Source organism: Solanum stenotomum, chromosome 12, assembly GCF_019186545.1.
Source record: "Solanum stenotomum isolate F172 chromosome 12, ASM1918654v1, whole genome shotgun sequence".
Taxonomy (NCBI): domain Eukaryota; kingdom Viridiplantae; phylum Streptophyta; class Magnoliopsida; order Solanales; family Solanaceae; genus Solanum; species Solanum stenotomum.
The window spans coordinates 6,115,256-6,139,540 of NC_064293.1; the positions used below are offsets into that span (position 1 = coordinate 6,115,256).

At 36.1% G+C, this 24,285-nt stretch overlaps 1 protein-coding gene across 2 annotated transcripts; it reads right to left on the reverse strand.

The window, feature by feature from the left end:
- Positions 1-1,251: 1,251 nt before the first annotated feature.
- LOC125846560 (DNA damage-binding protein 1) lies at positions 1,252-22,624 on the reverse strand. Of its 2 annotated transcripts, none has more exons than XM_049526079.1 (19): positions 22,415-22,624; positions 22,042-22,090; positions 17,101-17,160; positions 16,893-16,984; positions 16,324-16,375; positions 16,098-16,160; positions 15,926-15,975; positions 14,769-14,844; positions 14,250-14,459; positions 13,970-14,076; positions 13,732-13,840; positions 13,356-13,556; positions 13,051-13,266; positions 8,951-9,061; positions 6,118-6,393; positions 3,778-4,052; positions 3,070-3,421; positions 2,151-2,438; positions 1,252-2,011 (listed from the first exon to the last, which is right to left on the reverse strand). In XM_049526079.1, exons 1-19 carry the CDS (start codon positions 22,516-22,518, stop codon positions 1,430-1,432), a joined length of 3,273 nt encoding a protein of 1,090 aa, XP_049382036.1. In that variant the 5' UTR covers positions 22,519-22,624; the 3' UTR covers positions 1,252-1,429. The 2 variants fall into 2 exon arrangements, with proteins under 2 accessions (XP_049382036.1, XP_049382035.1); XM_049526078.1 differs by having other exon boundaries at positions 17,101-17,175.
- Positions 22,625-24,285: the final 1,661 nt, after the last annotated feature.

A 24,285-nucleotide genomic window follows, 5' to 3' on the forward strand; every position in this document is an offset into this window, starting at 1 on the left:
TTCGTTATAACAACAAAGTACCCTTTATTTTTGTAAAATTACCTCTCTATGATAGTCATGCTCAAATATTAATTGAGTACTAATATTTTGTAAAAGATAGATTACGTATAAAGACAAAATATTGAAATGTTTTTGGTAATCCTTATTAGTGTCATGCACATACTAAATTTCAAGTATGAATATTTAAGAGAAAAATTGTACTTAAATGGTGTCCATCATTTACGTTCATAACCTCAAGAGGAAAGACAAGGTGACATTTTTTGTATGGATATTTTTTTAAAAATTTTGTCGCTTAGATTTGTTTACAAAATTGAGTGCAGTAAAATTAATACTATTAAAGAAATGTCACTTTCTCACCATATTTTAACTTTGAATGAATGTACTCAGAAATGTTTCAATGATATCTGGTTATTTTGATCTCAAAATACAGCTAATTCTATGACACTATGTATTAATCATTTCAAAGAATTTGTCATAGGTTCTTTCAAATATAATTATTTACTAAAATATTCATTTCGTAATATTAATTCTATTTGACAACATCATATATTATTTATATGATACACACGTGCAACGCACGTGCCGTGAAACTAATATATATATATAGAGCTTGATTTTGTTTATTTACGCAATAATTCTTTAAAATGTGTCCCATAAGAAATAGCTTCGATCTCACACAAATGATGGTTCACAACCTCTTATGTTATTTTATCAAAATTGTTTCACAGATACTATATTGTAAAGAAATATTAATGCTAATTTGTAAAGGAATAGAAAAAGGCAAATACAATTTCATTAATGTTTTAGCTAAGAAATAAGTAATGACAATTTTTTGTGAGGAAGGGAAAAGAGGTTGGTATAGGGAAATGATACAAATAAAAATACAAAAGAAAATGAGATGAATTAGGAGACTGAATTGTGTATGATAGAGATTGATAGGTCTAATTACCTTTTGCTAATATTAAATCACCTTTTAGCTTACACAGTACATCTTCACTTTTCAGTTTTAAAGTATAGATTTGACTACCTCTCTCTGTAAAGTATAAAGTTTGTCTTATCAATCATTCTTGACATCAAACTTTTTCCTTTTTTCTTTGTAATAATATGATAGAAAATTAGTAGTATATATTTTCACATCATAATATAACTAATAAAAAACAGACCCATTTAAGGGCAATTCGTGCAATCAACTCCATAGGATGCAATTAAAATGGGAACCAAAAAATTGGAAGAGTCCTGGACATTTAGGTCTGCAAATGATTCTTTTTCAACTTAAAATAAAAATTCAACAGCTATTAAAAATATATGAGAATGATAAGTACAGATATAGGGATAAGAACTTGTATCACAGCCTCACAGAAGAAAAAGAAGAAAAAAAATTAAGGAAGAACTGTGGAATATTACAGAGTTGAGACCATTAAAGATTTAACTAATGCAACCTTGTCAACTCTTCCACTCTCTTCATTAGTTCCTCAACTGGAACTGACATTGCTTTAGAAATCTCTTCCATCCGATTCCTGCTAAGATCTAGGAATGATTCAATCAAATCTCCATCAAGAAAGTTTTTAGCATCTACAGTTTTCTTCTCGTTGTAAAACGACCTCCACTGCTCGTGGCTCAGACCTCCCACACCCTTTATCACTTTCCGTAAGTTTGTCTGCAGCTTTTCCAAAAATAAATATTGATCATGAGGTAGTGATGCAATGACCCCTATAACACCATTCACTGTGCCAAATATGACGGTGGGTATCTGCCCAACGTCTGAATCTGGTAGTCGCATGACAAGCGAACCGTGTCTAAACCTATTAACAAATTCACCAAGATGGTATTCACCAACCACTTCAAGACGGCTGCGCTCCTCATCTGTAGCACCTTCACTATTTTTCCTGACCGTGAAAAGGTTAAAGTTATTCTCAGCACCAAGATAAATGTCATCATCGAGAATCTCAACAGCTGACATCCAATTTGCATTATAGTCTCGGGCTCGCTCCTCTATAGCACCCTCTTCATGCTAAACAGAAGGATATTGTAAATGTCAGCAATGACTTTTTACTTGAGTAACATAAATTAGGCTAATCACAAGAAGCTAGGAATTAAGAGTAATGCTGTAGTTTAAAATCTAAAACACTAAATTTACTACTGAAAGGTACCTTGAAAATCAGCAGGGAAATGGATTTCATCAAATCACCAACAACAATGAAATCCCCACGCGTTTGAACATAAAGAGCTAATATATGACCATGGTGTCCACATTCTGTCTGCAATTCTCGGCTGCCACCATCCTCACGCGAAGCCCACTTGTACAATTGAATCTTCTGATTGATTGCAGCAAGCAGTTTCCCATTGAAGGCATTTAGAGAGTAGACAGCTCCCTTAGTTTCCTTCTCAGCAATTAGTTGGAGCTTTCCATCTTCAACTATAAAAACTAAAATTCGGCCCTGCAATTTTACTCATCATTAAAGTACCTTAAATAACCATAAAAATGAACATCAGTGAATTAAAAAGTTAACTTCATTAAATTGAAGGCCCGAGTTACAAGTTATCAGTTTTGATTTGAAACAAACTTAGATCAACCGAAACAGCCTCAAGGTGTAAAAATTGCTTCCATTTACAACTTGCTCCCTGTAAAGGATTAATTTGTTTAACTAGCTACTAATGATTTAAACTCCACTCTCTCCCAAGCAAATCATAAAGATTATCATCTGATACAGTTTTCATTGCAGCCCTCCCTCCATCCCATATTTGTTATCACATCTCAGTTAAGCAAGGAATACAAAAATCAAGTTGAAACTGCAAAACAGTCTAAATAAAAGATCACCAAAGACGCAAGTTACCAGACCCCCATGTAGGCAACATCACAAATCAAGAGAGAGAGAGAGAGAGAGAGAGAGAGAGAGAGAGGGGACAAAGTGAGGACAATGATGGGAAGATGTTAAAGTTCCATCAGATGAACTCTTGAGGAAAACAATATGGTCGACACCCAAAAACTACTGAAATCAATAGTTCATTACAAATCACAGGATCTAAGCAAACCTTATGATTAGAGAATCTTCTATCAATTAAACTTACCTTGGTAGGTTCATTTTCCTCTGGCATCACATATGCAGTTCCAATGCAATAATACACATTACTATCATCAGAAAAGGAGCAGCTTAGTATGGAACAGCCATATTCAAATTGGTCAAGGGGATACGTTGATATGAACTCAAATGTCTGATCATCCAACAGGCGGACAAAATGCATTTCAGGATCATCTGCATTTGACTGAGTATACTTCACACTGCATAGAGCAAATGTTCGGGTCTGCTCTTGATGGCTGATGCGACGTGCATGCTCCCCAAGGGGTATTGAACGGATGTGAAGCTTCTGAATTTCATCAATAGTGCCAATTGTTAACTCACCTTCTTTAGCGATTGCAAGGCTGTTGACAAAAGAGAAATAACTACTTAGGCATAGAAAATATAGGACCCAATTAATTAAAAAAATCATGAAACTACAACCAACAAAAAAAGATACTTCCTACAGACTTGGAAGATATGGCAAAAATCAACTCTTAACATTAGCTTGTCAACAAAATATGGAAGGCATTTTAATTCTTTAACATGTCGACACCAGTAATAGGTGCCTGAGGGCTGAGCTAGCAGTTCATGCTCAAAATGTAATTGAACAACTAATTAAGAGACAGATATAAATTACCAATAGAGTGCCACATTCAACTATTAGTCAACAGGACACAATGTTACCAGTAAAACCGAAGAAAAGGAAGGAACAAATTACCTGTCTGGAAAAGCTGCAACATTGAATGGGCACATATGACTAACTTCTTTTAGATTTACATTGCTATAAAGCAGCTTCTTGTTACTGCTGTAAATAACTGTGGGCCTGTCGGAGGCAGCAAAGACGTGTGTAGTATCTTTAGATGAGAATGTACGAAGTGTTATGGGCTGTGTCCCAAGAGACACTTTTTTCCTATCTGTCAGCTCACCAGTACTCATGCTCAATACAAAATTCAAGAGATGGCCATCTCCCAAAGCACATAGTAGATAAGATATCTGAAAGGGAGAGAGTTTTAGAACCCCAAAAAAGGAAAGAAACAGAGGCAAAAGAACATATTAGATTAGAGGCGGGCAGCACAAAAATGTTCATGGCTATTGTCTGAAATTCAAAATTCTAATCAAGTATCAGTCATTCAAATCTGCTGTCATAAAAATTTCATGTCTATTGTCTGATATATTCAAAACCCTAATCAAGTATCAGTCATTCAAATCTGCTGTCATATACTTACTCTTAACTCTTGTCATCTGACTACATTAGTCAGTTTGATGAAAGATGAACTGTACCCAAACTTAGGAAGTAACATAATCTAGGCTTCCAAGAAATTCTACTGTTCAGTTCGATGAACGTCCCTTGTTGATTACAACACCTTCGGGTCTTGATTTATTTTTATATTTTTGATAACCATATTACAATCATAAATGCTTCAGGTCTTGATGTACCTTCAGGGCAAGATTTTTAAACAGTCACAGGTCTATTTACTATCTTTTATTCATAATGCAGATACTGTTATTGGAAATAAAATACTAATGGGAGAAAGGAAAGCATGAGGTACACAGTTTATTTATTTCATTTCTTTATTTTAAGGACCATGAGGTGACTCCTGTTCTTTTACTTTGCTTTTCTAAGATGTATTTTCCTATAATATAAAATTATATAGTAAAAACTAAAAAACAATTTTGTACATTTGAGGAATAGCCTCTTATCCTTATTTCATTTTGGTGCACCCAAGTGTTACCTATGTATACAACATCAGAAATCGTTTGTAGAAAACCATATCTTTTTGTGAGGTTTTCTACTTTTTGGTGTACTTCTTGTACACGGGTGTTTCTTTCTCTTACAACAACAACAAACCCCCACTGAGTGGGGTTTGGGGAGGGTAGAATCTACACAGACCTTACACCACTACCTCATTACTTTGTAGTCGTAGATTTCTCTTGATTAACAAAATCTCATTACTTTTATCAAAAAGAAGAAAAAAAAGTGATAAGAGAGCCTGTTGAACTTGAAACTTTCAGGCAGTTATTTAAGCCTAAAAACTAAGTATAATATATCCAGCTAAGTATTCTTTATGAAAGGAAAAACACAGTAACCCGAGCTCATCCTTCAGTCTCTTTTCTTTTTTTCTAGGGAGGGGGTGAGTGGGAGAGGAGATCATAATTTTGTTACCTCTCGGTTAGCTCCATAGATAACACTTTCACCTCAATCAACCACATCCACTAGATTCCATATAAAACAAAATACATCAGGAAGTCATTTAGAAAGTATGTGATCGCATCAAAGGTGAGGGAAATTATTTTCTATTATCGCCTTTTTTTGAAATTTATATTAGCATACGAACACAGAAATGTAAGTGGAAAAGTGTCCAGCTAAGAGGGAAAAAGGAAAAAAAAAGAATACATTAGGAATAGAGGGTGGTTAGCGTGTTGAAAAGATGCAATCCAGTGCAACTTTTTCCCTCTTTTTAAACTCTTCCTTTCCTTTCTTAGCTTACCTTCTTTTTCTAGAAAGTAAAAATCACAAAATTCGCATAACAAAGGACAGATAGAAATCTAAATGATTTCTTGCCCTTGACTGGAAGGTTGATTGAGAAAAAGTAGGTGCAACACTATTTGAGTTAATAGGGCTATTCTAGTAACGACGCCAGAAGCCATTTTGACAATTTTCGAAGAGGACAAGGCAACAGTACCAAGATTCTACAGGAATTATGAATAATTTAACAAAAGTAGTTGGTCTAGCTCGAGAGGCTAGCTAAAATAGAAGAACTATCACCATATCTGGTTATAAGTCTATAAATTTTGAAACTATCAGAACTTAGTAATTAGTTTCCGTTCTAAAGGTAGCCTACTAAGAAAGCCTATACGCCTAGCTTTACCAAAAAAAAAAACATAAAGAGCCCACAATCAGAGACCACAGGGCAACCCACCTTCAACCCATTGTTTTCCTGGTTTCTGCACAGAACTGTCCCAGAAATGAAATGTAATACCCCGCTTGTCATTCCCCAAAAGAAAACATATAGTTGAAGCACAGATACAAGGGCACTATAAAGATAAGAGAACATACCCCTTCAAAGGAACACATCAGAACAGAACGAGGAATAATCTCCCCTCCTAGCTGCTCCTTTGTAATGAGATTCAAGTCGGGAAGTGAATATATCCTGACACTTATGTCTGTCCACATTCCAACTGCTGCAATGTGACTGTAGTTTGGATTTTCACCAATTGGATTTATGTCCAGGCACGAGATGTCATAATCCAACTTGGCATATTTTACTTCATTCAACACCCCATCACCAATTTCTAGGTATACCAGATGGCCACCCCCAGTAGCCAATAGTACCTGTAATATAAAAAATAACAGCACATGAGCTAATCGGCAGAAGATGGAGTGACAAACCTTGCAAATAACAAAGGTAAACCATGACCTGGGAAAAGAAAAAAAACTATAGTTTCCAACAAACATCCTAAGGTGTCCGTGGTTCAATTGGTTCTAAATTGAGTAATCTAAAAAAGTTACTGTCATTTTATTATGTGATTTTACTATTTAAGTCTTTCAAATTCTCCATAACTTTTACCCTTCGGGGTGGCCCAGTGGTTTGGTCTTGGGACTTCCATATTGGAGGTCTCGAGTTCGAAACTCCTTGCCAGCAAAAGCAAGGGGTTTGCCTTTTGGGCCGAGCTCGTCGCACTAGGCTTGCCTAGTGCGGGTTACCTCTCCTATGTGGTTTGCGAGCTATTGCATAGGAGCGGAGTTTTACCCTGTGCCTATGCACACCCAAAGGGCAGCGGCTGCGGATTTTTCCTTGTCATAAAAAAAATCTCCATAACTTTTACATAGTAGTACTATTTACTCAAGGTTTCATAAACTATATTGCTGAGAGATCTAAAACAACCTTTCTCTTGCACATTATGCTTTATATAGTTAAGCAAATTACAACTCTTTCTTGTTCAAGAAACTGAAGTCATCTATGTCTTAACTTCTACTAATCAATGTTGTTAAAGATGCGCTTAAGCCTTGAAGCGAGGATCAAGACGTGTTGAACGCTTCACCTCGCTTAATTTGTGGTTCAATGTCGTCATCAAAGTTCTAAGATATACTTTTCCTTGCCAAGGTACTTTTCACTTTATCGTAAATGTTGTCCATTTTTTTTCATCCTTACATTTATTAGTCTTGGACTAATCATATATATTTGTATTTTTTTCTCCCTTTGAGCCCTTTTTTCAATTTAAGTATGTGCTTTATTTGAGCTTTAAGGCCCCAATAAATCTTAGAGCTTCTTTTTGCTTTTTGCTTTTGACAACACTTCTACTAATTACTTGCCACAACTGATTTGCAGATTCATACCAAGAACAGGAATACATTAACCCTAAAGCGCCTCAATGACCTTGTGTTCATAAAATACAATAGAACATTAAGACGTCATTAAGACACTCACAATGTAATTGATCCAATTCTTTTGGACAATATAGATGATTCTTATGAATGGGTAAACGGAGTCCCTGAGAATCATCATGATGCCAGCAATTTTTGAGGGAGATTCTGATTTCACTTGGGGTGCTTCTGCAGATACAAGTGGAGTTGAGGAGAACTATTATGGTTTAAGGGGGGATACTTCAAGCTTACATAGGAGGGGGAAAAGTAGCTTCAAGTCTCTAGTTGATGAAGTGGAAGAAGATAATGATGGAGTTGAAGAAGATGATGAGCAATATAATGATAGTGGAGGAACACAAGATTGTCAAAATCTTGTAGAGGAAAGAGAATTAGACGTTGAACCATTAATAGCTTTGATTTTGCTTGTCCTATTGTTTATGGAAGATTTTGTGATATCTACTTTTTAGTTTTTAATTTGAACATTTGCGGGTAGATATTGTCTCTATTTATTTTGGTCTCTTTTCTTTTAAATTGTGCTTCACTCTCAATGAAGTGAGCGATTTGCTCCACACTTTAAGCAAACCAGGACCTTGTCGCTTTTTCTCACTTCACGCTCCAAAAATTACTGGTAAACAGATTTACTTAGAAGATATTGTTTCAATCATAGATAGCCTTATCCTAGGCTTTTGCTAGGACATTTGATCTGTTTTTTCCCTTTTGTCCTATTGTAAATCTGGTTTATGTACAACCTATGTATTGCTTTGTTCACATATGCACAACTGTTGCTATCTCAGAAAAAAAGAAAATTTAGGGGTTGTTTGGTAGAGTGGATTATAAAAAATAATGCATGCATTTACTGTGTTTTAGTAAGACCTTGTTTGGTAAACTTTTTCATGTTATGTATAACTAATGTTTCGTTGTACTAATACCATGGATTGGTGTGTCGAGGTGTGTATTACTAATACCATGGATTTCTAGGTATTAGTAATGCAGGGGGTTTTAATGCATGCATTAGCATGGTTAAAGACCTCATTCCCCCTAAAATTTTTTTACATCTTTTCCACCATAATTGTGAAGGGTATCTTTTGTAAATAAATATTTGTATGCAATGCATACTATTTTTAACACACCAAACCAAACAATGCATAAGAAATAATCTATGTGTTATTAATGTAAGCATTACTAATACACTCTATTTAACATTAGTCTTACACACTCTACCAAACGACTCCTTAGTACCAACAAAGAAAATGAGACTTATGTGCCAAGGAATAAAATTTGGAAACTACACAACTTAAAAATTGCGTAGTTGTGCATTAGGATCTGTACCCTATCGCCACAAGTGTGTCACAACCAACAGCATCTGTCATTATCGTAGTCAGTTTTTATATCTCTTTTTGGAGGCAGAAAAACTTCACAACGATGATATATAAAGCTATTCAATATTTTTTCAAAAATTAATCATCAACAGTCTGTGGCACATCTCAAGCTATTATAAAGTCCTGAATGAATGCAAGAGGTAAACCTGAGTGGCATTAGCAGTTGCAACATTGACCGAGTAGCCGGCTGGGGCAAACCATTCGTTTTTCAGATCTCTAGAGGTAGAACTGACCAGTCTAACAGAATTTGAAGTAACCTGCATGGCATTATGTGTAACTGTCCTTAAATACATATATTATTATAAATAGATTTCACCCATACATATAAAAGGAGCTAGCTGCAGATGGTTAATGAAAACGTTATACCCTAAGCATTCAGTGTACCATCATTAGTTACTAGTCTACCAATGTAATGCAGAGAGAAAGGTAATGTAAGATTATGGTTTCTCAATTTTAACTGTATGAAGCTGAATAAGGACATAATAGCAGTAACACTGATTGACAATCTCAAACATGACTCTACAAAACCAATATATTTGTTCCAGCAAAGATACTGTCTCTTCTCATCCAACCGAAGCACATAATAGCATAACAGGACGCCTTAAAACTTCAGAAAATTGTAAAAGATGACACACATAAGAGCTTTGACAAAATTTAGCCACATAAGCTGGCAACTTATTTTTTTTTTGAGAACGGTAACATTTTCTTCTATTTATCCACAAGTATACTACATCAAAGTAGCCCCCCTTCCAAAAGTATTGCAATCTAAACAGACTCCATCCGTGTTGTTTGTCACAAATAGTCTAAAACATCAAAAAGTTCTTCTGCATGTACTAAAACTCTGTTTACACCAAAAATAATAAAGAGCTATACAATTCATCTTGAAATTCTGCAAATTGTTCTTCTTGTCCTCAAAACATCTTTGATTCCTTTCTTTCCACACTGTCCACCATATACAAGCTGGGACAATCTTCCATCTCTCCTCCTTAGTTGTAGTATTGCCAACATTGATCCAACAATTTAGGAGTTGTACTATGTTTCTTGGTTTCACCCAAGTGATCTTCCTAAGGCTGCTGAATATTCTCCATAATTGATCTGTCCATTTGCAATGCAAAAAGAGATGGTTGACCGTCTCTGCCGGTTCCTCACATAAGTAGCATCTTGAGCACAGTTGGAACTTCCTCTTCTTTATATTTTCTTGTGTCAGCACTGCTTCCTTTGCTAGTAACCATGTGAAACAGTTTACTTTGTATGGGATTTTAGATCTCCATATCATCTGCCATTGCCAGAGCTCCATCCTATCATTTGAATTTGAGTGATTAAGATCTTTGTAGGCTGACTTGACACTGAATACCCCTTTGCTGCCAATCTTCCACACAACCTTGTCTTCTTCCCTAGTCAGATTACTAAACTGTGCCACTGTATCATGGAAGGCCACTATGTTTCCCATCTCCCAATCATTTAGATTCCTCCTAAGATGTAAGTTCCACCCCTGTCCTGTCCACATTTCAGCCACAGTTGCATTTTGTTGAAGGCTTAGTGTATATAAGCCTGGGAATAATTGGGAATAATTGTTTCAGGGTTCTTTGGGCTATCCATTTGTCCTCCCAAAATGACACCTTCATTCCATTATCCACCTGGAATCTGATTCTGGAAAGAAACAGAGGCCAAAGATTTCTTACAGATCTCCAGATACCACATCCATGTGGTGTAGTTACCATCTTTGTCATCCACCTATTCTCCATTTCATATTTTGCCCTGATCACCTCTCTCCATAGCATATTCTCTCCTGTCATAAACTTCCAAAGCCATTTTAACATTAGGCTTTTGTTTTGTTTTTTCATGTTCCTGATCCCCAGTCCCCCCTCTTTCTTATTTTTTATGACCTCTTCCCACTTGACTAGATGGAACTTCTTTTTATCTTCATTTCCCTGCCAAAAGAAGTTTCTTTCTCAAAGCATCTATCCTCTGTATGACCTTGCCTGGTGCTGGGAACACATACATCATAATTCATATAAGCAGGTATTGCATCTAGCACACTATTAACCATTGTTAATCTACCTCCCCTAGACAGATATTAGCTCTTCCAGCTGGTTAGCTTCTTTTCACATTTTTCTATCACTCCATTTCAGATCCCTATTGATTTGCTCTTTCCCCCCAATGGCATACCTAGGTATACGGTTGGTAGCTCCCCTAATCTACCACCTAAAACCCCTGCCAGGCTATCCACCTGAGCCACTTCATATATGGGATAAATGAAACTCTTCCCCCAATTGATGTGTAATCAAGAGACTGCTTCAAAGATGATGAATATACTCTTAGGATCAACATTTGCTGTCACTGCTTCACAAAAAATAAGAGTAATGCAGATGGGTGATCTCCAAGCCATTTTGTGCACTGTTGTCCACCCTAAAGACCCTTACCCAACCCTTCACCTTTGCTGTGTGGATTAGGTTAGTCAAACCTTCCATGGCTAAGATGAATAAAAAGGGTGACAGGGGTCACCTTGTCTCAATCCTCTTTGGGATGAAAAGAAGCCACTAGGAGTTCTATTAACTAAAACAGAAAACTTGACTGTGCTTATGCAAAATTTCACCCATCTGATCCATTTAGCTCCAAAACCCATCCTTTGCATCATAAGTAGTAAGAAATTCCAGTTTAAATGGTCATAGGCCTTCTGTATATCAAGCTTGCATAGAATTCTAGGACTCAACACATTCATTTGCTATCAACACTGCATCCATTATTTGTCTACCTTTTATGAATGCCATTTGTTGGCTGTCTACAAGCCTGTGTAGCACCTTCTTTAACCTTTCTGCCAACAGTTTAGCAATGATCTTGTATACTCCACCTGTTAGACTAATAGGTCTAAAATCTGTCAGTTCCTCAGCTCCCACTTTCTTAGGAATTAAAGCCACAAAAGTGGCATTATTTAACCGAAAAGAGAAGGATATTGAAGGAAGATGCTTCTGTCCTAATGTTTTCTCATTTCTAACTTCTGTGATTTTGATCTAATGTCATAGTGGAACTGGAAGGACTTGACAAATCTTCAAAACTATTTTACAGGATGCACATAACAAACCAGAAAGAGAAGATATTGAAGGAAGATGCTTCCATCCTAATATTTTCTCATAACTTCTGTGATTTTGAGATAGTATCATAGTGGAAGGACTTAACAAATCTTCAAAACTATTTTACAGATGCACATAACAAACTCGAAAGAGTACCAAGCACTAGTGGAGACCATCGAAATCTAGCGAAGGAAAGAATTAGTTTCACAATGTGATCAATGCAGACCTTTTGTTTAACCTATTATCTGTATGGAGAAGAAATCATCTTCCTGCAGATGGCTACTTAAAAGTTGGAGATTTTGTAATCCACTTCTGAGCATTTCATACTTGAAAAGTAACACCAAACAATCCTAAAAGAAAATGTTAGAACATACCAATTCCATGTAGACCCTAAAGAAAATAATTCCCCAAACAGATCTATATTATCATCACAATTTCGATCTAATCATAAATATGTCTCATATTCATTACCTGGATGTAGATAAGAATCTTATATGTAGGATCGTTATGAAAACAATAAAGACCTCCTAAAAATGCAACCATTGGTAGGGTAAGTCATTTTGCCTGCTGTCAGTGTGAAAGAGCCAATTCCATACAGACCCTAAAGTATATAATCCCCCAAATAGATCAATATCGAATCACACTTTTGATCTAATCATAAATGTGTTTCATATTCATTACCTGGAGGTAGATAAGAATCCTATCCGTAGGATTGTTATGAAACCCATAGACCTAAAAAGTGCAACCAGTGGTGGGATCAAGGATAAGTCATGCTGCCCACTGTCAGTGTGAAAGACCCTATCTTCTTTTTTGTTTTTTTGATGACCCCTATCTTCTTTTTTATTTAATTCTGTTCCTTCCAATTTTGTCATACCAAGTCCGTTTAGCTCTTAAAACAGCTTGCCAACCCTTCTCATTTGGCAGAATGTTTCATCAGTAGTAGCAAATAGCTAATTATTCCATATTGTCCTCATCCACCCAGTGAGAGAAAGTCAGGGAAATTTATAGAATCAAAAAATCTAGCTCTATTTATGCATTACATTTTTATTCTCTTACAATTACATTGTTCAGAATGGCATACACTGAACACTTGCAAACTTACATCTAGCTGATAAGTTGACAAATTAAAAAAAATTCTTACACTCCGAAAAATGTCTACTCAATGCAGGGCATACCTGAACAAGCTGGTTGTATACAGCATCATGACAAAACAAGGTCTGGACTTGAGAATTGAAGCCTTCTATCTCAGTTTCTTCCAGCTCATCCTCAAGGTTCATAGCCAAAACGCGTGTCTCACTAATGAAGCTAACAACCAAGAATGTGTCATATGGATCATCAGTAGCAGATCTAAGAGACCACATTCCTTTGATCCCTTGTAGTTCCACAGACGCCTATGAAAGAGCATTACATATAGATAAAGTTATTCTAGCAATATGAATACATAGTAAGAATTCCCTCAAAAATAAATTAGATGACAAACCTGTTCATTTATGCCAATTCCATTTCGAACAATACGAAGCGATCCATCCTTATAGGCTCCAGAGCAAGTTACAACCTGACCTTGACCTTGCCTCTCCAGATCAACAACACAGAAGTCCACAATAGGTCCCAAATTGACATATCTCTCTAGAACTTCCACATAAGAACCTTTGGTGTCAGGCTGGAGATTGAGCTTTACAAGCTAAACGTGAATTCAAAAATATTAGTGGAACTGTGAAATATGAAGCACCAGCAGAAATAGGCAACTGAAATTTAAAACTTCAAATTTGAATCAAAGGCTACTGTATGGAAAATACAACAAGGAAGCTCTAAAAAACAACTTATTGCACCAAGATGCATTCAACAGTTTAAAGTACCTGTGAATCTCCATAGCTTGAGCCAATGAAGACAAAAGCATTGTCTAGGTATGATATGGTTGATGCAATAGAAGTTTCTCCCAGCAGCTCAATTTTGAGTCCGGTAACTCTGGAAAAACAGATTAATAATCCACATTAAACATTTTAATTCCAGCAACCAGGCAAAGGTACAAGAGAGGATTTCATTCCCAGCAACTCAGCTAAAGTAGAAATGACAGTCTAGAAAATGTTGACGCACTTCTCCTTCTCATGAGTGATAACAAGTAGGTGAAGAAGCCCATTATGATCCCCAAGCAAATATCGAGAACCATCAGCATCAACCCGCCCATATGCTCTTGTGATAGACTTGAAAGAACAAATAAAGCATTTGTAAGACAAAATCTCATTCATGTATTTAATTAACAGCATCTTTGACAACATCTAGTTTAAAGTTTTTAAAAGGCTTATTCAGGTCAAAGAAGCTGGTGGGGTGGTTGTACAAGAAGACTGGAAAATTAGTAAGTTGTACATGTGCTTACAGGTCTAATTGGGATAGCCTTAAAAGCTGAAGCGCTGCAATAAACGATGGTTTCTTCTCCAATAATCAATACACCACACAGTGGCGGAGGTACTGGTATTAGCAAAGAAGCTCCATTATCAAGATTATTCTGAGCCCATGGCCCTTCAATAAAATCTTTATCTTTCAAGGACACCTCATATGTTTTGACATGTCGGGCATCCTTGTTATCCTGCCAATCAAACATAAAAGGTCCAGAACTAGCATCAGAATGAAGTAATTTAAACAGAAAGAAGACAATGCCATGGCAATTGTGCAAATGAAGCCCTTTGGTGGGTTCAGAACCCCCCACCCCTCCCCATCCATATTTTTGAAAGGAAGTGCACAACTTCATTCTATAACTAAGTGCTAACAACAAATCCAAGACTCTAAGGCGCCAATAACATTCCCCATGCTGAAAGAACAATTTTCCACCATAATTAGAAAGAATGGAGAAGGTAAATTACGCATTATGTCAACATTTATTTTGAGGATCACAGACCTGATATAGAACAACAATTGTAGGCTTCGGGCAACCATACAAGAATTTAATATCTAAAACTTGAAGCTCCTCGAGCCTGCAAAAAAAAATAACGAACTATCGGTCAAAGAAGATGGCTCCCATAAATAACAAAGTGAGATTCCCTGCTGAAACAGATTCAGACCTAATCAGCAATCTTCCTACATAAAGTGTAGGATACACTTCTTAGGAACATAATTCAGATAATCAATCACAAGTAAGAGACGTGTAGGTAAACTGAAACACAAAATGAGGTCACATTGTTTGGTATTTATAGGCCTGCCCAAGACCAAACCACACGAAATGATAGTACAGAAAGAATATTACTTTCTTACTTAGGAGAACTAAGGAAAGAGAAAACAAAGTGCAGCAATAAATATCCAGAAAATGAAAACAGCAGTCCAGAAATCCTTTGAAGTTTTCATCTACATCATCAAGTTAATGGTTACAGAACAAAAACAAATGAATTTGGAATAACAGCATATACAAGAAGGAAGATCGCTATAAATTGATCTGGTAAAGGGCAATAAACAATTGGTCTCTACAAGTCTAATTGCTGAGGTCATGACCTGGAATTTCTTTTAATACCTATAATTTTCAGACAAACTCACGCTCACCTTAACTACTCCCCTATACCTTGTACTTTTCACCAAGGAAGCTACCAGGCTACGACACGATGACTTTGCTGAACAAAAGCTGAGGAAAAATAGAAGAAATTATATTTCTATATGATGGTGGTGTATGGGAAAATATGTGTGCACCTCGACTAATCCACCTTATACCAGCTAGTCTGCTGCCTCCCACCAGCCCAGGTACTGAGTAACTCTGACCACCATAGCTTAGGAAGATGGGAAGAAATCACCCGGTGTTTTTTCTCCTCCACTAGGATTTGAATAGATTCATTAACCACTAGGTCATACCCTTGGGTGCAAAATCGCCTATTTTTTCTCTCCTGGAACTTAAACCCCTGTCTCCTATGATTTACACTAATTGGCCGATTGGAGTGCAGCCCCTACTTGGATAATTGTCACATATTTAGCATTGATCTCATGTTTCAAAACTAATTTCACTATCTTCACAATCTTTGAAGGAAATTGCAGATTAGCTATCTACACAATCTTGAAAAGATCTAAGGATACCTGATGTTAAAAGCTTCCTTCAGTTGGCCTTTGTTATCAAATGGAATAACCTATTGAAATGAAGTCCATGAGAATCTTTTGCAAACATAAAGAAACCACCACAAAAGATAATTCAGTTAACAGATGAAACAACGACCAAGCAGCCAATTTTTTGAGTCTTGTAAGATGGTACCTTAAATAGTCCATCATAAAGATGCAGCCCGATCAATCTGCAGTCTGGATCAATTATACCAATCTACCAAAAGAGAGAAAAAGGGCAAGCAGCAAATGTAAAACATGATAATGAATACAATACAGAAAATCTCATTGACCAAATGGGAAATAAACAAAAAAAACATAATATCATTTTATTCCTCTAAATTACAATAATATTTAAGGGCATCTGAAGAAAATAATACCTGACCATTATCTGTGGGACGGCCTATTCGGTCTGACACATCTCCCATTGCTCTACATATGAGAACACCAAAAGAGGGGAAGTTTTGAGTTTGAGAAACAAAATATATACACCGACTACAAAAGATATGGAGGTCAGCAAATGATAGGCATACATTCTGCTAGGAGTAATGAAAATAAAAATAACCTTCAGCAACTAGCAAAAACATTAAGGCTAGACCACTTCTGGCCTTGATTTGCAAGAAGATATATTGTGAATAAACAATGACATTTTCATGGACAACTTTTGCGGAAGTTTTTGCAGAGAGAAAACAAACTATCTAGGCTTCTATGAAATAGCTATAAAGATGAAGCACTGCACCAAGATTCATGCATTACAGTACAACTAAGCTCAATCCCAAGCAAGTTGGCACTATTCGTTTTCTTTTTTCTTTGATAAGTAGGAGGATATAGTTCTATATACATATGTTTAAAATCTGAAACTGAAAATCTATTCAATGGATTGTCAGATTTATTTTTATGAAAAGAAACTTCTACATCAAAATTAGGCATTGTAGTTTTGCAGACTTACCTTGTGATAACTTCAGATGCCTCAGTGTCCCATTGAAGGACACAGAATTTATATCGCTCTGTTGCGATGAAGAGAAGATCTTGTGTTTCACCCTGCCAGGATACCCAGGGAACATGAAAAACTGACATGGACAAAAGAAATTTTTTCTTGTGTCCAGTATATTTTGCAGGATAAAAATGAACTACAGAATGCAAAGATGTCAACTTACGTGAGGACGGAAAAGCTCAAGTGTCGCGATTCTCCCATATATCGGCACATCTAACATTGGCTGCAGACAAATGCACTAAACTGCACTCATATTTTGTAATATTCTAAAAGCCGAAAAACACTTACTATCTTAATCAAGATCAGGACAGTAAAGAATGAGACTCACTAATTCTTACATTTAACAGGAAAAAAAAAATGAAACAGGCAACAAAAATACGGGTGATATTTTTTTTGTAGTAGTAAAATATGGGTGATTTAAAAGTGCACGAAAAGAGAAAAAAGCAGAACAAAGAACTTATAACATAAAAGGCTGAGGACTTTAGGCTATTGGAAATACGGAACATTAGTAAACAAACAAATTACCTAAATACCAAATTGAACTATGACAGAGTTAAAACTAATATAAAATCTAGAACATGGTACCATATAGTTGCACTAATTGATATGATTCTTTGAGTTAACAAGGAATCAACCGACCAACATCAAAATCTTGATGCGGAAACAGTGATAGCATGACCTGATTTCAGTAGATGAACACGTTTCAAGCCGTAGAACTCAAAATCAAGCGATTCAATGAAAGATGAGATTCTGCATTAAATGGTTAAATGTTCCACAAATGGAATAGGATCAGCAACACCCATGATTGTCGACATTCACCAGGCTCAAAGCTATAGAGCTTCTTCAGGAAAAAAGTAATTTTAGCATATGATTAAACTAAATCCCACTTCTTAGTTGTAACTCTGTAACTTTCCCCAAGAAATCCTCCTAAAGTAACTGCCAAACGTTAAGCCATGATCTGAAGTTATTGCCCTTGGAACTTTATGAAGCTTAACCATCTCCATGTTCAGCTGTTAATTGAGTATACATGCAAATTTGGGTAAGTACATGAAATTTCTTTGACAACTCAAATCCACGTACCCCTAAATATCAAAGAATATCTTTAACAAAATATATCAACATCAATGTTCATATAGATAACAGATTTAACTCTATTATAGACATATGTTGTTGAGAAGTCTTTTGTCCACACATTCTTGCCAAGATCCATCATATAGAGGCACTACATGGTTTGTAACTAAATAGAGGCTCAAACTCTCCCTAGTTGGCTCCTTTTACAGAAAACTCTTCACCCTATCCCTGCAACACTTCATTGACATTTGAAAATTACATAGCTTGCTACCTTGGAGAGAAATGGAGCCAAGAATCAATCAATATTATGTAGATCCCCATGCATGAGAGGATGCTCATTTGGTCCCTATGAGAAAATTAAGGCATCAAATTTTGTTGGTAACCTCTCGACTTTTGGATCTAATGCATGCTCCTCTTCTTTTTGCACTTCCATAGACATGCCAATGTTCAACGGTTCTCTGTTGCCAGGACCAATGATTTGTGATTGGTCATTAAGAAATCATGCACAAATAGGGTTAGCTAGCAAGTTCTCTGTTCTTGCCTACCGTAACACTGGAAAATTCCTCTATACATCATCTAGAACTCCTCTAGCCTCTTCCATCTCTTTAACCCAATGTCCTTTCCTTGATTCCATGAGTAGATACCAAATCTATGTGATTATTTCAGTTAACAAAATCCAACCAGGATCAAGATCTTGAATTGGAAACAATGGTTAGACGTCTGATACCAACTTTGTATAATTCTTTCAATTAACAAAAACCAATTGACCAGGATCAAGATCTTGAATTGGTAACAACCATTGGAAGGTTTGATTTAAGGAAATGGATATATCTCGAGCTGTAGGACTTGAAATCATTTGAAGTGTCTAGGGTTAAAGCTACGCATTTTAAAAGTCCTCTGAAGTCTTCCTTGTTTTCCTTAAACTTTAGGAGAAGTCTTTTTTTTTTATGAAGTAAGATGTTGTATTAGAAAGGCACCAAGAAGATGCAAATTACATACACAAAAATATGGTTAACTCCTGAGAACAAAAACACCTATTTAATCATGGAGTTAACCACAAGCAAAAGGATGGTCGCTAAGCCATATTGAGGGAGCTAATGAAATCTAAGAGGGGTAATATATCATTTACAGGATAAGTTGCTCCAATGGAAGAGACTAATAAGGCAAAAGGATTTCAAACTGCTACTTGGAGAAGTCTAACTATGTCAAACAAAGTGAATATCACATTCTTCACTATAGTTCTTTCGGTTTCTTAGTAGGAATGGGTGCCAGAAATTTGTTCGTGACAAATTTTGAATATAGAGGATAAATTTCGCAATCACAAACAAATATGAGAATATCATTATACTGATAAATGTTCTGGATTTACTCACTTTATCCAAAAAGATCTAATATTTTCTACCATAATTGAGTTGCAAGAAGTGATCAACATTTCCTTCCAATCATTTGTACAATATAACCAATTGTTTAACCGTAAGAATGAGTCTCTTTGCTGCTAGCCAAGTGAAACACAAAACATACCTTCCTCGGAGCTTAAATGTATCCTCTTCTCTTGGTAATTTGTGCCTTTGTGGTAGAAGGGCTCCATCACTTAAAGTAAACTTCCCCTCTCCTTCTAATTCTAAGAACCTTTGTGCAATGATATGATGTTTTCCTCACAGAAAAATTGTGTAAGTTTTTAAACAATTTTTGCCTGAATCTCAATCTTAAACAATTTTACGGTCTACTTATGTACTTGAGCAACTGTCATAGCTTTCTAACTTCATATAACATATAGCACAAGAAGGCGTCACTGAGGATTTTCTCTACAACACCTACACTTTCATACATTGAGCCTGTTTCCATCTAACTTTTTCTGAGAAATATGTTTCCATCTCACTTTAAAAATGATGTCGCACAAAATTCTTTAATAATGTTTCTCCCTACTCTGCACCAATAAGGCAACATGGTGGTGTCACGCCTCCAACACCATCAACCCCTCTTGGATATCTTATTATGCAATTACTATTCCCTAATAAGCCTGCAACTCATTATTGGATCCACTAAGCCATTTTAATAAGTGTGTTGTTGAAGACCCGCCAGCAACTCATTGTTGGATCCCCTAAGCCATTTAATAAGTGTGTTTTGTTGGAGACCCTGGATTCCTTCATAGTGAGGCCTTCATACTTTATTGCGAAAATTTGCTAGGTGAATCTATTGTCTCATCCTTTGTATCACACAAAGTTTCATTGACAAACCAATTTTTGGAGCCAGTAACAGGTGCATCCATTGACACATAATATGTCATAATACTAAACATGCTCTTGATCAATACCTCCTCGCTTCCTCTGGACAAATATCTTTATTGTAATCATGACCTTTCCTCTACTTCTTCAATCGCATATTGAGCAATCTTTAACTGACACTCCTAGAAGCAACCTAGGTAAGTCATAAGAGATGTCCCCACCTTCTAAATGACCCTTGTGATAGAAGGTGCCACCAAAACTTACAAGTCAAGTTCTACAGAGTGGTGGTTAGACCAACTATGTTATAACAACGAAATATCAACCCATCAAGATATCTCACATTCAAAAGACGGAAGTGGTGGAGATGAGGATGTTGCGATGGATGTGTGAGCATACAAGGAGAAATGTGACTAGAAACTAGGATATCTAAGACAAGGTGGGAATGGCTTCTTTTTTTTTGAGATAAAGGTAACTGAAGGTGGGAATGGCTTCTGTAGGACAAGATGTGGAAAGTAAGGTTGAGATGGTTCAGGCATGTGATGAGAAGATGCATGGATGCCTCAGTACAGAGGTGTGACAGGTTAGTTATAGATGATTTCAAGAAGGGTAAAGGTAGATCAAAAAAGTATTGAGAGAGGTGATTCAATAGGACGTGACATGATTTCAACTTATCAAAGACATGACCTTAAATAGATTGTGAAGGACACAAATCAAGGTAGAAAGTTTGTAGGTAGGAGTGCATTGTCTTGTTGTTCATCCAAACTAGTAGTCATAGTATTACTCTTGTAGTTTCTTGTCTTCGATTTCGGTTGCTATTTGTTCTTTCTTGTACTTTGACTATCGTATTCTTTTGTTGTAGTATTGTTCGGTTAATAACATACCCAATGAAATCCTACTAAGTAGGGTTTGAGGAAAGTAGAGTGTAAGCAAACTTTACCACTACCACATGGAGGTAGAGAGGTTGTTTCAAAAGACCCTCGATTCAAGTGCATCAAACCCAAGTATTGTTATGTTACTACCTATTAATTTTTGTACTTCCATTACTTCTTTTTCTAGACTGCTTTGGACTACTTTTTCTTGAGCCAAAGGTATCGAAAACCACCTCATCATCTCTGAGGGTGATGGTGACGATGTCCTATAATGTATGAAAAATATACCCTTATCATGCAATTTCTAGAATTATTCTCAACTAAAAAGGCACATGTACTGACCATGTAGATTATGACTAGAATAGATATCAAATGTAGAGAGAGATCCAATACTGCAACTTTACTCTTTCAGATTTAAGCATTCAATTAGGCTAATCACGATTTGCCTTTTTAAATTTAAATGATTCAAAAGAATCCAAAGGTGTGATCTAGTGGTCAATGAAGTTATTTGAAAACCATGAAATCTTAGGTTCAAATTCCAGCAGAGGCAAAAACACTAGACGATTTTTTTCCACCAGTCCAAACCTTGGTGGATAGAGTTCTCCGGTACTTGTGTTGCCAAGAGATAACAAGTATTCTGTGGCAGTCGAGGTGCGCGCAAGCTGGCCTGGACACCACAGTTACCACATAAGGGTTAAATGATCCAACTGATTTTCTATCAACTATTGGTATCATCTTTTAACAAGAATTGTTGATCTCATTCATTTTTCTTTCTTTTTCCGAACCAAAAGAGAACAGAATTAACCTTCCATTACAAGCCTGCTAAACTACTATTAAAAACAAATGTCAGAATTGAACAAATTATGCCCAAAATATGAGTAATTGCTTCAAAAACTTAAAGATGCATGTCAGGCAAACAAAGAAGGAAAACTTGTTCACCTGTAAACCTTGGGGAGTGAGTAAATGAATCTCGATTCGAGTACATTTCCTAATAAAAATCAAATTGAGAAAAAAGTTGTCATTAATAACCAATTTTCACACGAAAAAATCAATAATTAAATAATAGAATAATAAAAAAAAAATGCTCTGCAGGAGTAATTATCAATGCCAACTATAACTATGGATTGTAAATAATAAATAACAAATTTACTGCTCCTATGCTAACAATGGACTGAACCAGTTAAGGAAAAATCAGGAAAACCCCAAATAGTAACAACAAAGCCAAAATCCAGAAACAAGTAGAGCAAGAAAGAAACAATCTGAGTGCAAATTAAAGTTCATGAAAAAGAGAGGGAAGAAAAGAAGGGCATACGCAATGATAAGATTGAGCTCTTGAGGACCAGTGAAATTGCCAACACAGGAATGTGTAACATTTGTTGGCTTGTGAGCCGTAACCACGTAGTTCCATACACTCATCTTGTATCTTCTCTCTTCCCGCTATACCTACAAACCCTAAAACTTGTTTCAGTTGAATCACTTGAAAATAGAAAAAACAAATGGGAGTAAGCGAGACACAGCATATATATATATCGGCAATAAAGAAAAACATCTAGCATCTTGACAGAGTTCAAATAAAATGCCAAACGGCGTCGTTTTTTGTTAAATTAGGTTACGACGGCAGGGACCATAAAACATGAGCATCTCTTGGACCAATTTTTATTTTGATTATTAATTAAAAAATTTATCGTATGTTTAAATTTATGCTTGACTAACAACGAAAAGCTTCATTTTAAATGAAGATTAATTTGGAGTGATTGCAGTATTTTAATTTATTTTAATTTTTTCTTATTTGTTATGTAATAATCTTTTTTTATCTTTTACCCTACCTTTTTATAATGGAAAACTTTCAAAAATAGCAAACGTTAGGCCTTAAATAGGATTCTATAACTATAGTTGGCTTAATTATGAATAGTAGCAAAATTTTGGGGAGGAGAGAGGTGAGCGACATCTGGGAGAGAGAGGAGAGAGTGTATTTTATCGTGGGTTTTGGAGAAAAAAATATAATACAAATTGACTTGTATCAAAATAAATACTTATTGAGGAGAGAGGTGAGCGAGATCGAGAGAGGGATGAGAGAGGTTGTCACTCCCCAAGGCTACCCCCAGGACGCAGACATGGGACCTAAGATCACGAATGGCCCCAAGCTAATCCTGTTGGCATATCATAAGTATACTTAAAGATTTACTGAAAAATAGACATACTGAGCGACAGCTTAATCATGACATAAAGGGAAAAATGATGGGGGATACCCATTCTAAATCTCAATATATAAAAACTGAGTTTAATGACAACTGAAAAATCAAACTAAAACTAAAACTGAATCTACTATGTCTGAATAAAGCCTCTACTAACTAGAGTTGCTGGGACATGCTCCAGCTAACTCTAGCAAAACTGAAATTGAAAGACTGAAAATAGAAAGATAACATGGCAATCATCCTTGAAGAATGAGGACTTACCACTAATGCTGCTAAACTGGAGATCGGGAATCGATCTTTGCGTCCTCTGAATGCTGAGGACCTGAACCTACATCACGAGAAGATATAGCTCAGAGTATGCGTCAGTACTTGGAAGGTACTGAGCATGCATGATAGGATAAAGCTGAATAACATGTACATAACTTAACAAAGCAATAAGAGCAATGACATAATCTTAACATGAGGTAAATACTGAAATATACTGAATACTGAACTAACTGAATGCAGTGACCAAGTACAGGACAAGTTGAGACTGAATACTAAACTGTAACTGATAACCTGGTCAATGCACAAAATATGACTATGGGAGCTACTGTTAACCAACATAAAACTACGAGAGCTATCCGTGGAGTCCGATGTATCGCCCCATCGAGATGACCCAATATATCTTGCTAGGGGTATAAAGGCATGACTGACGTGATCACTAAATATGTTGCCTATAGAGGGGACTTATCCTACGGGGGCACGTAGTTCTACGACTATGAGGGTGACTGACTCGTAGTCCACTCGATATTAAGTCTACTCCCAACTGATTATGTAAGTAACATATTATAATGAACTCTATAATACTGAATAGCTCAACATACTGACATGCTAACTGAAAATATATACTGATAATGAAACATTCTTAACTGAGGTATGTATATTTGAAAAAACTGACCTATCAAGTGTAATTCATGAACTAAACGCATCTACAAAACTATGGTTT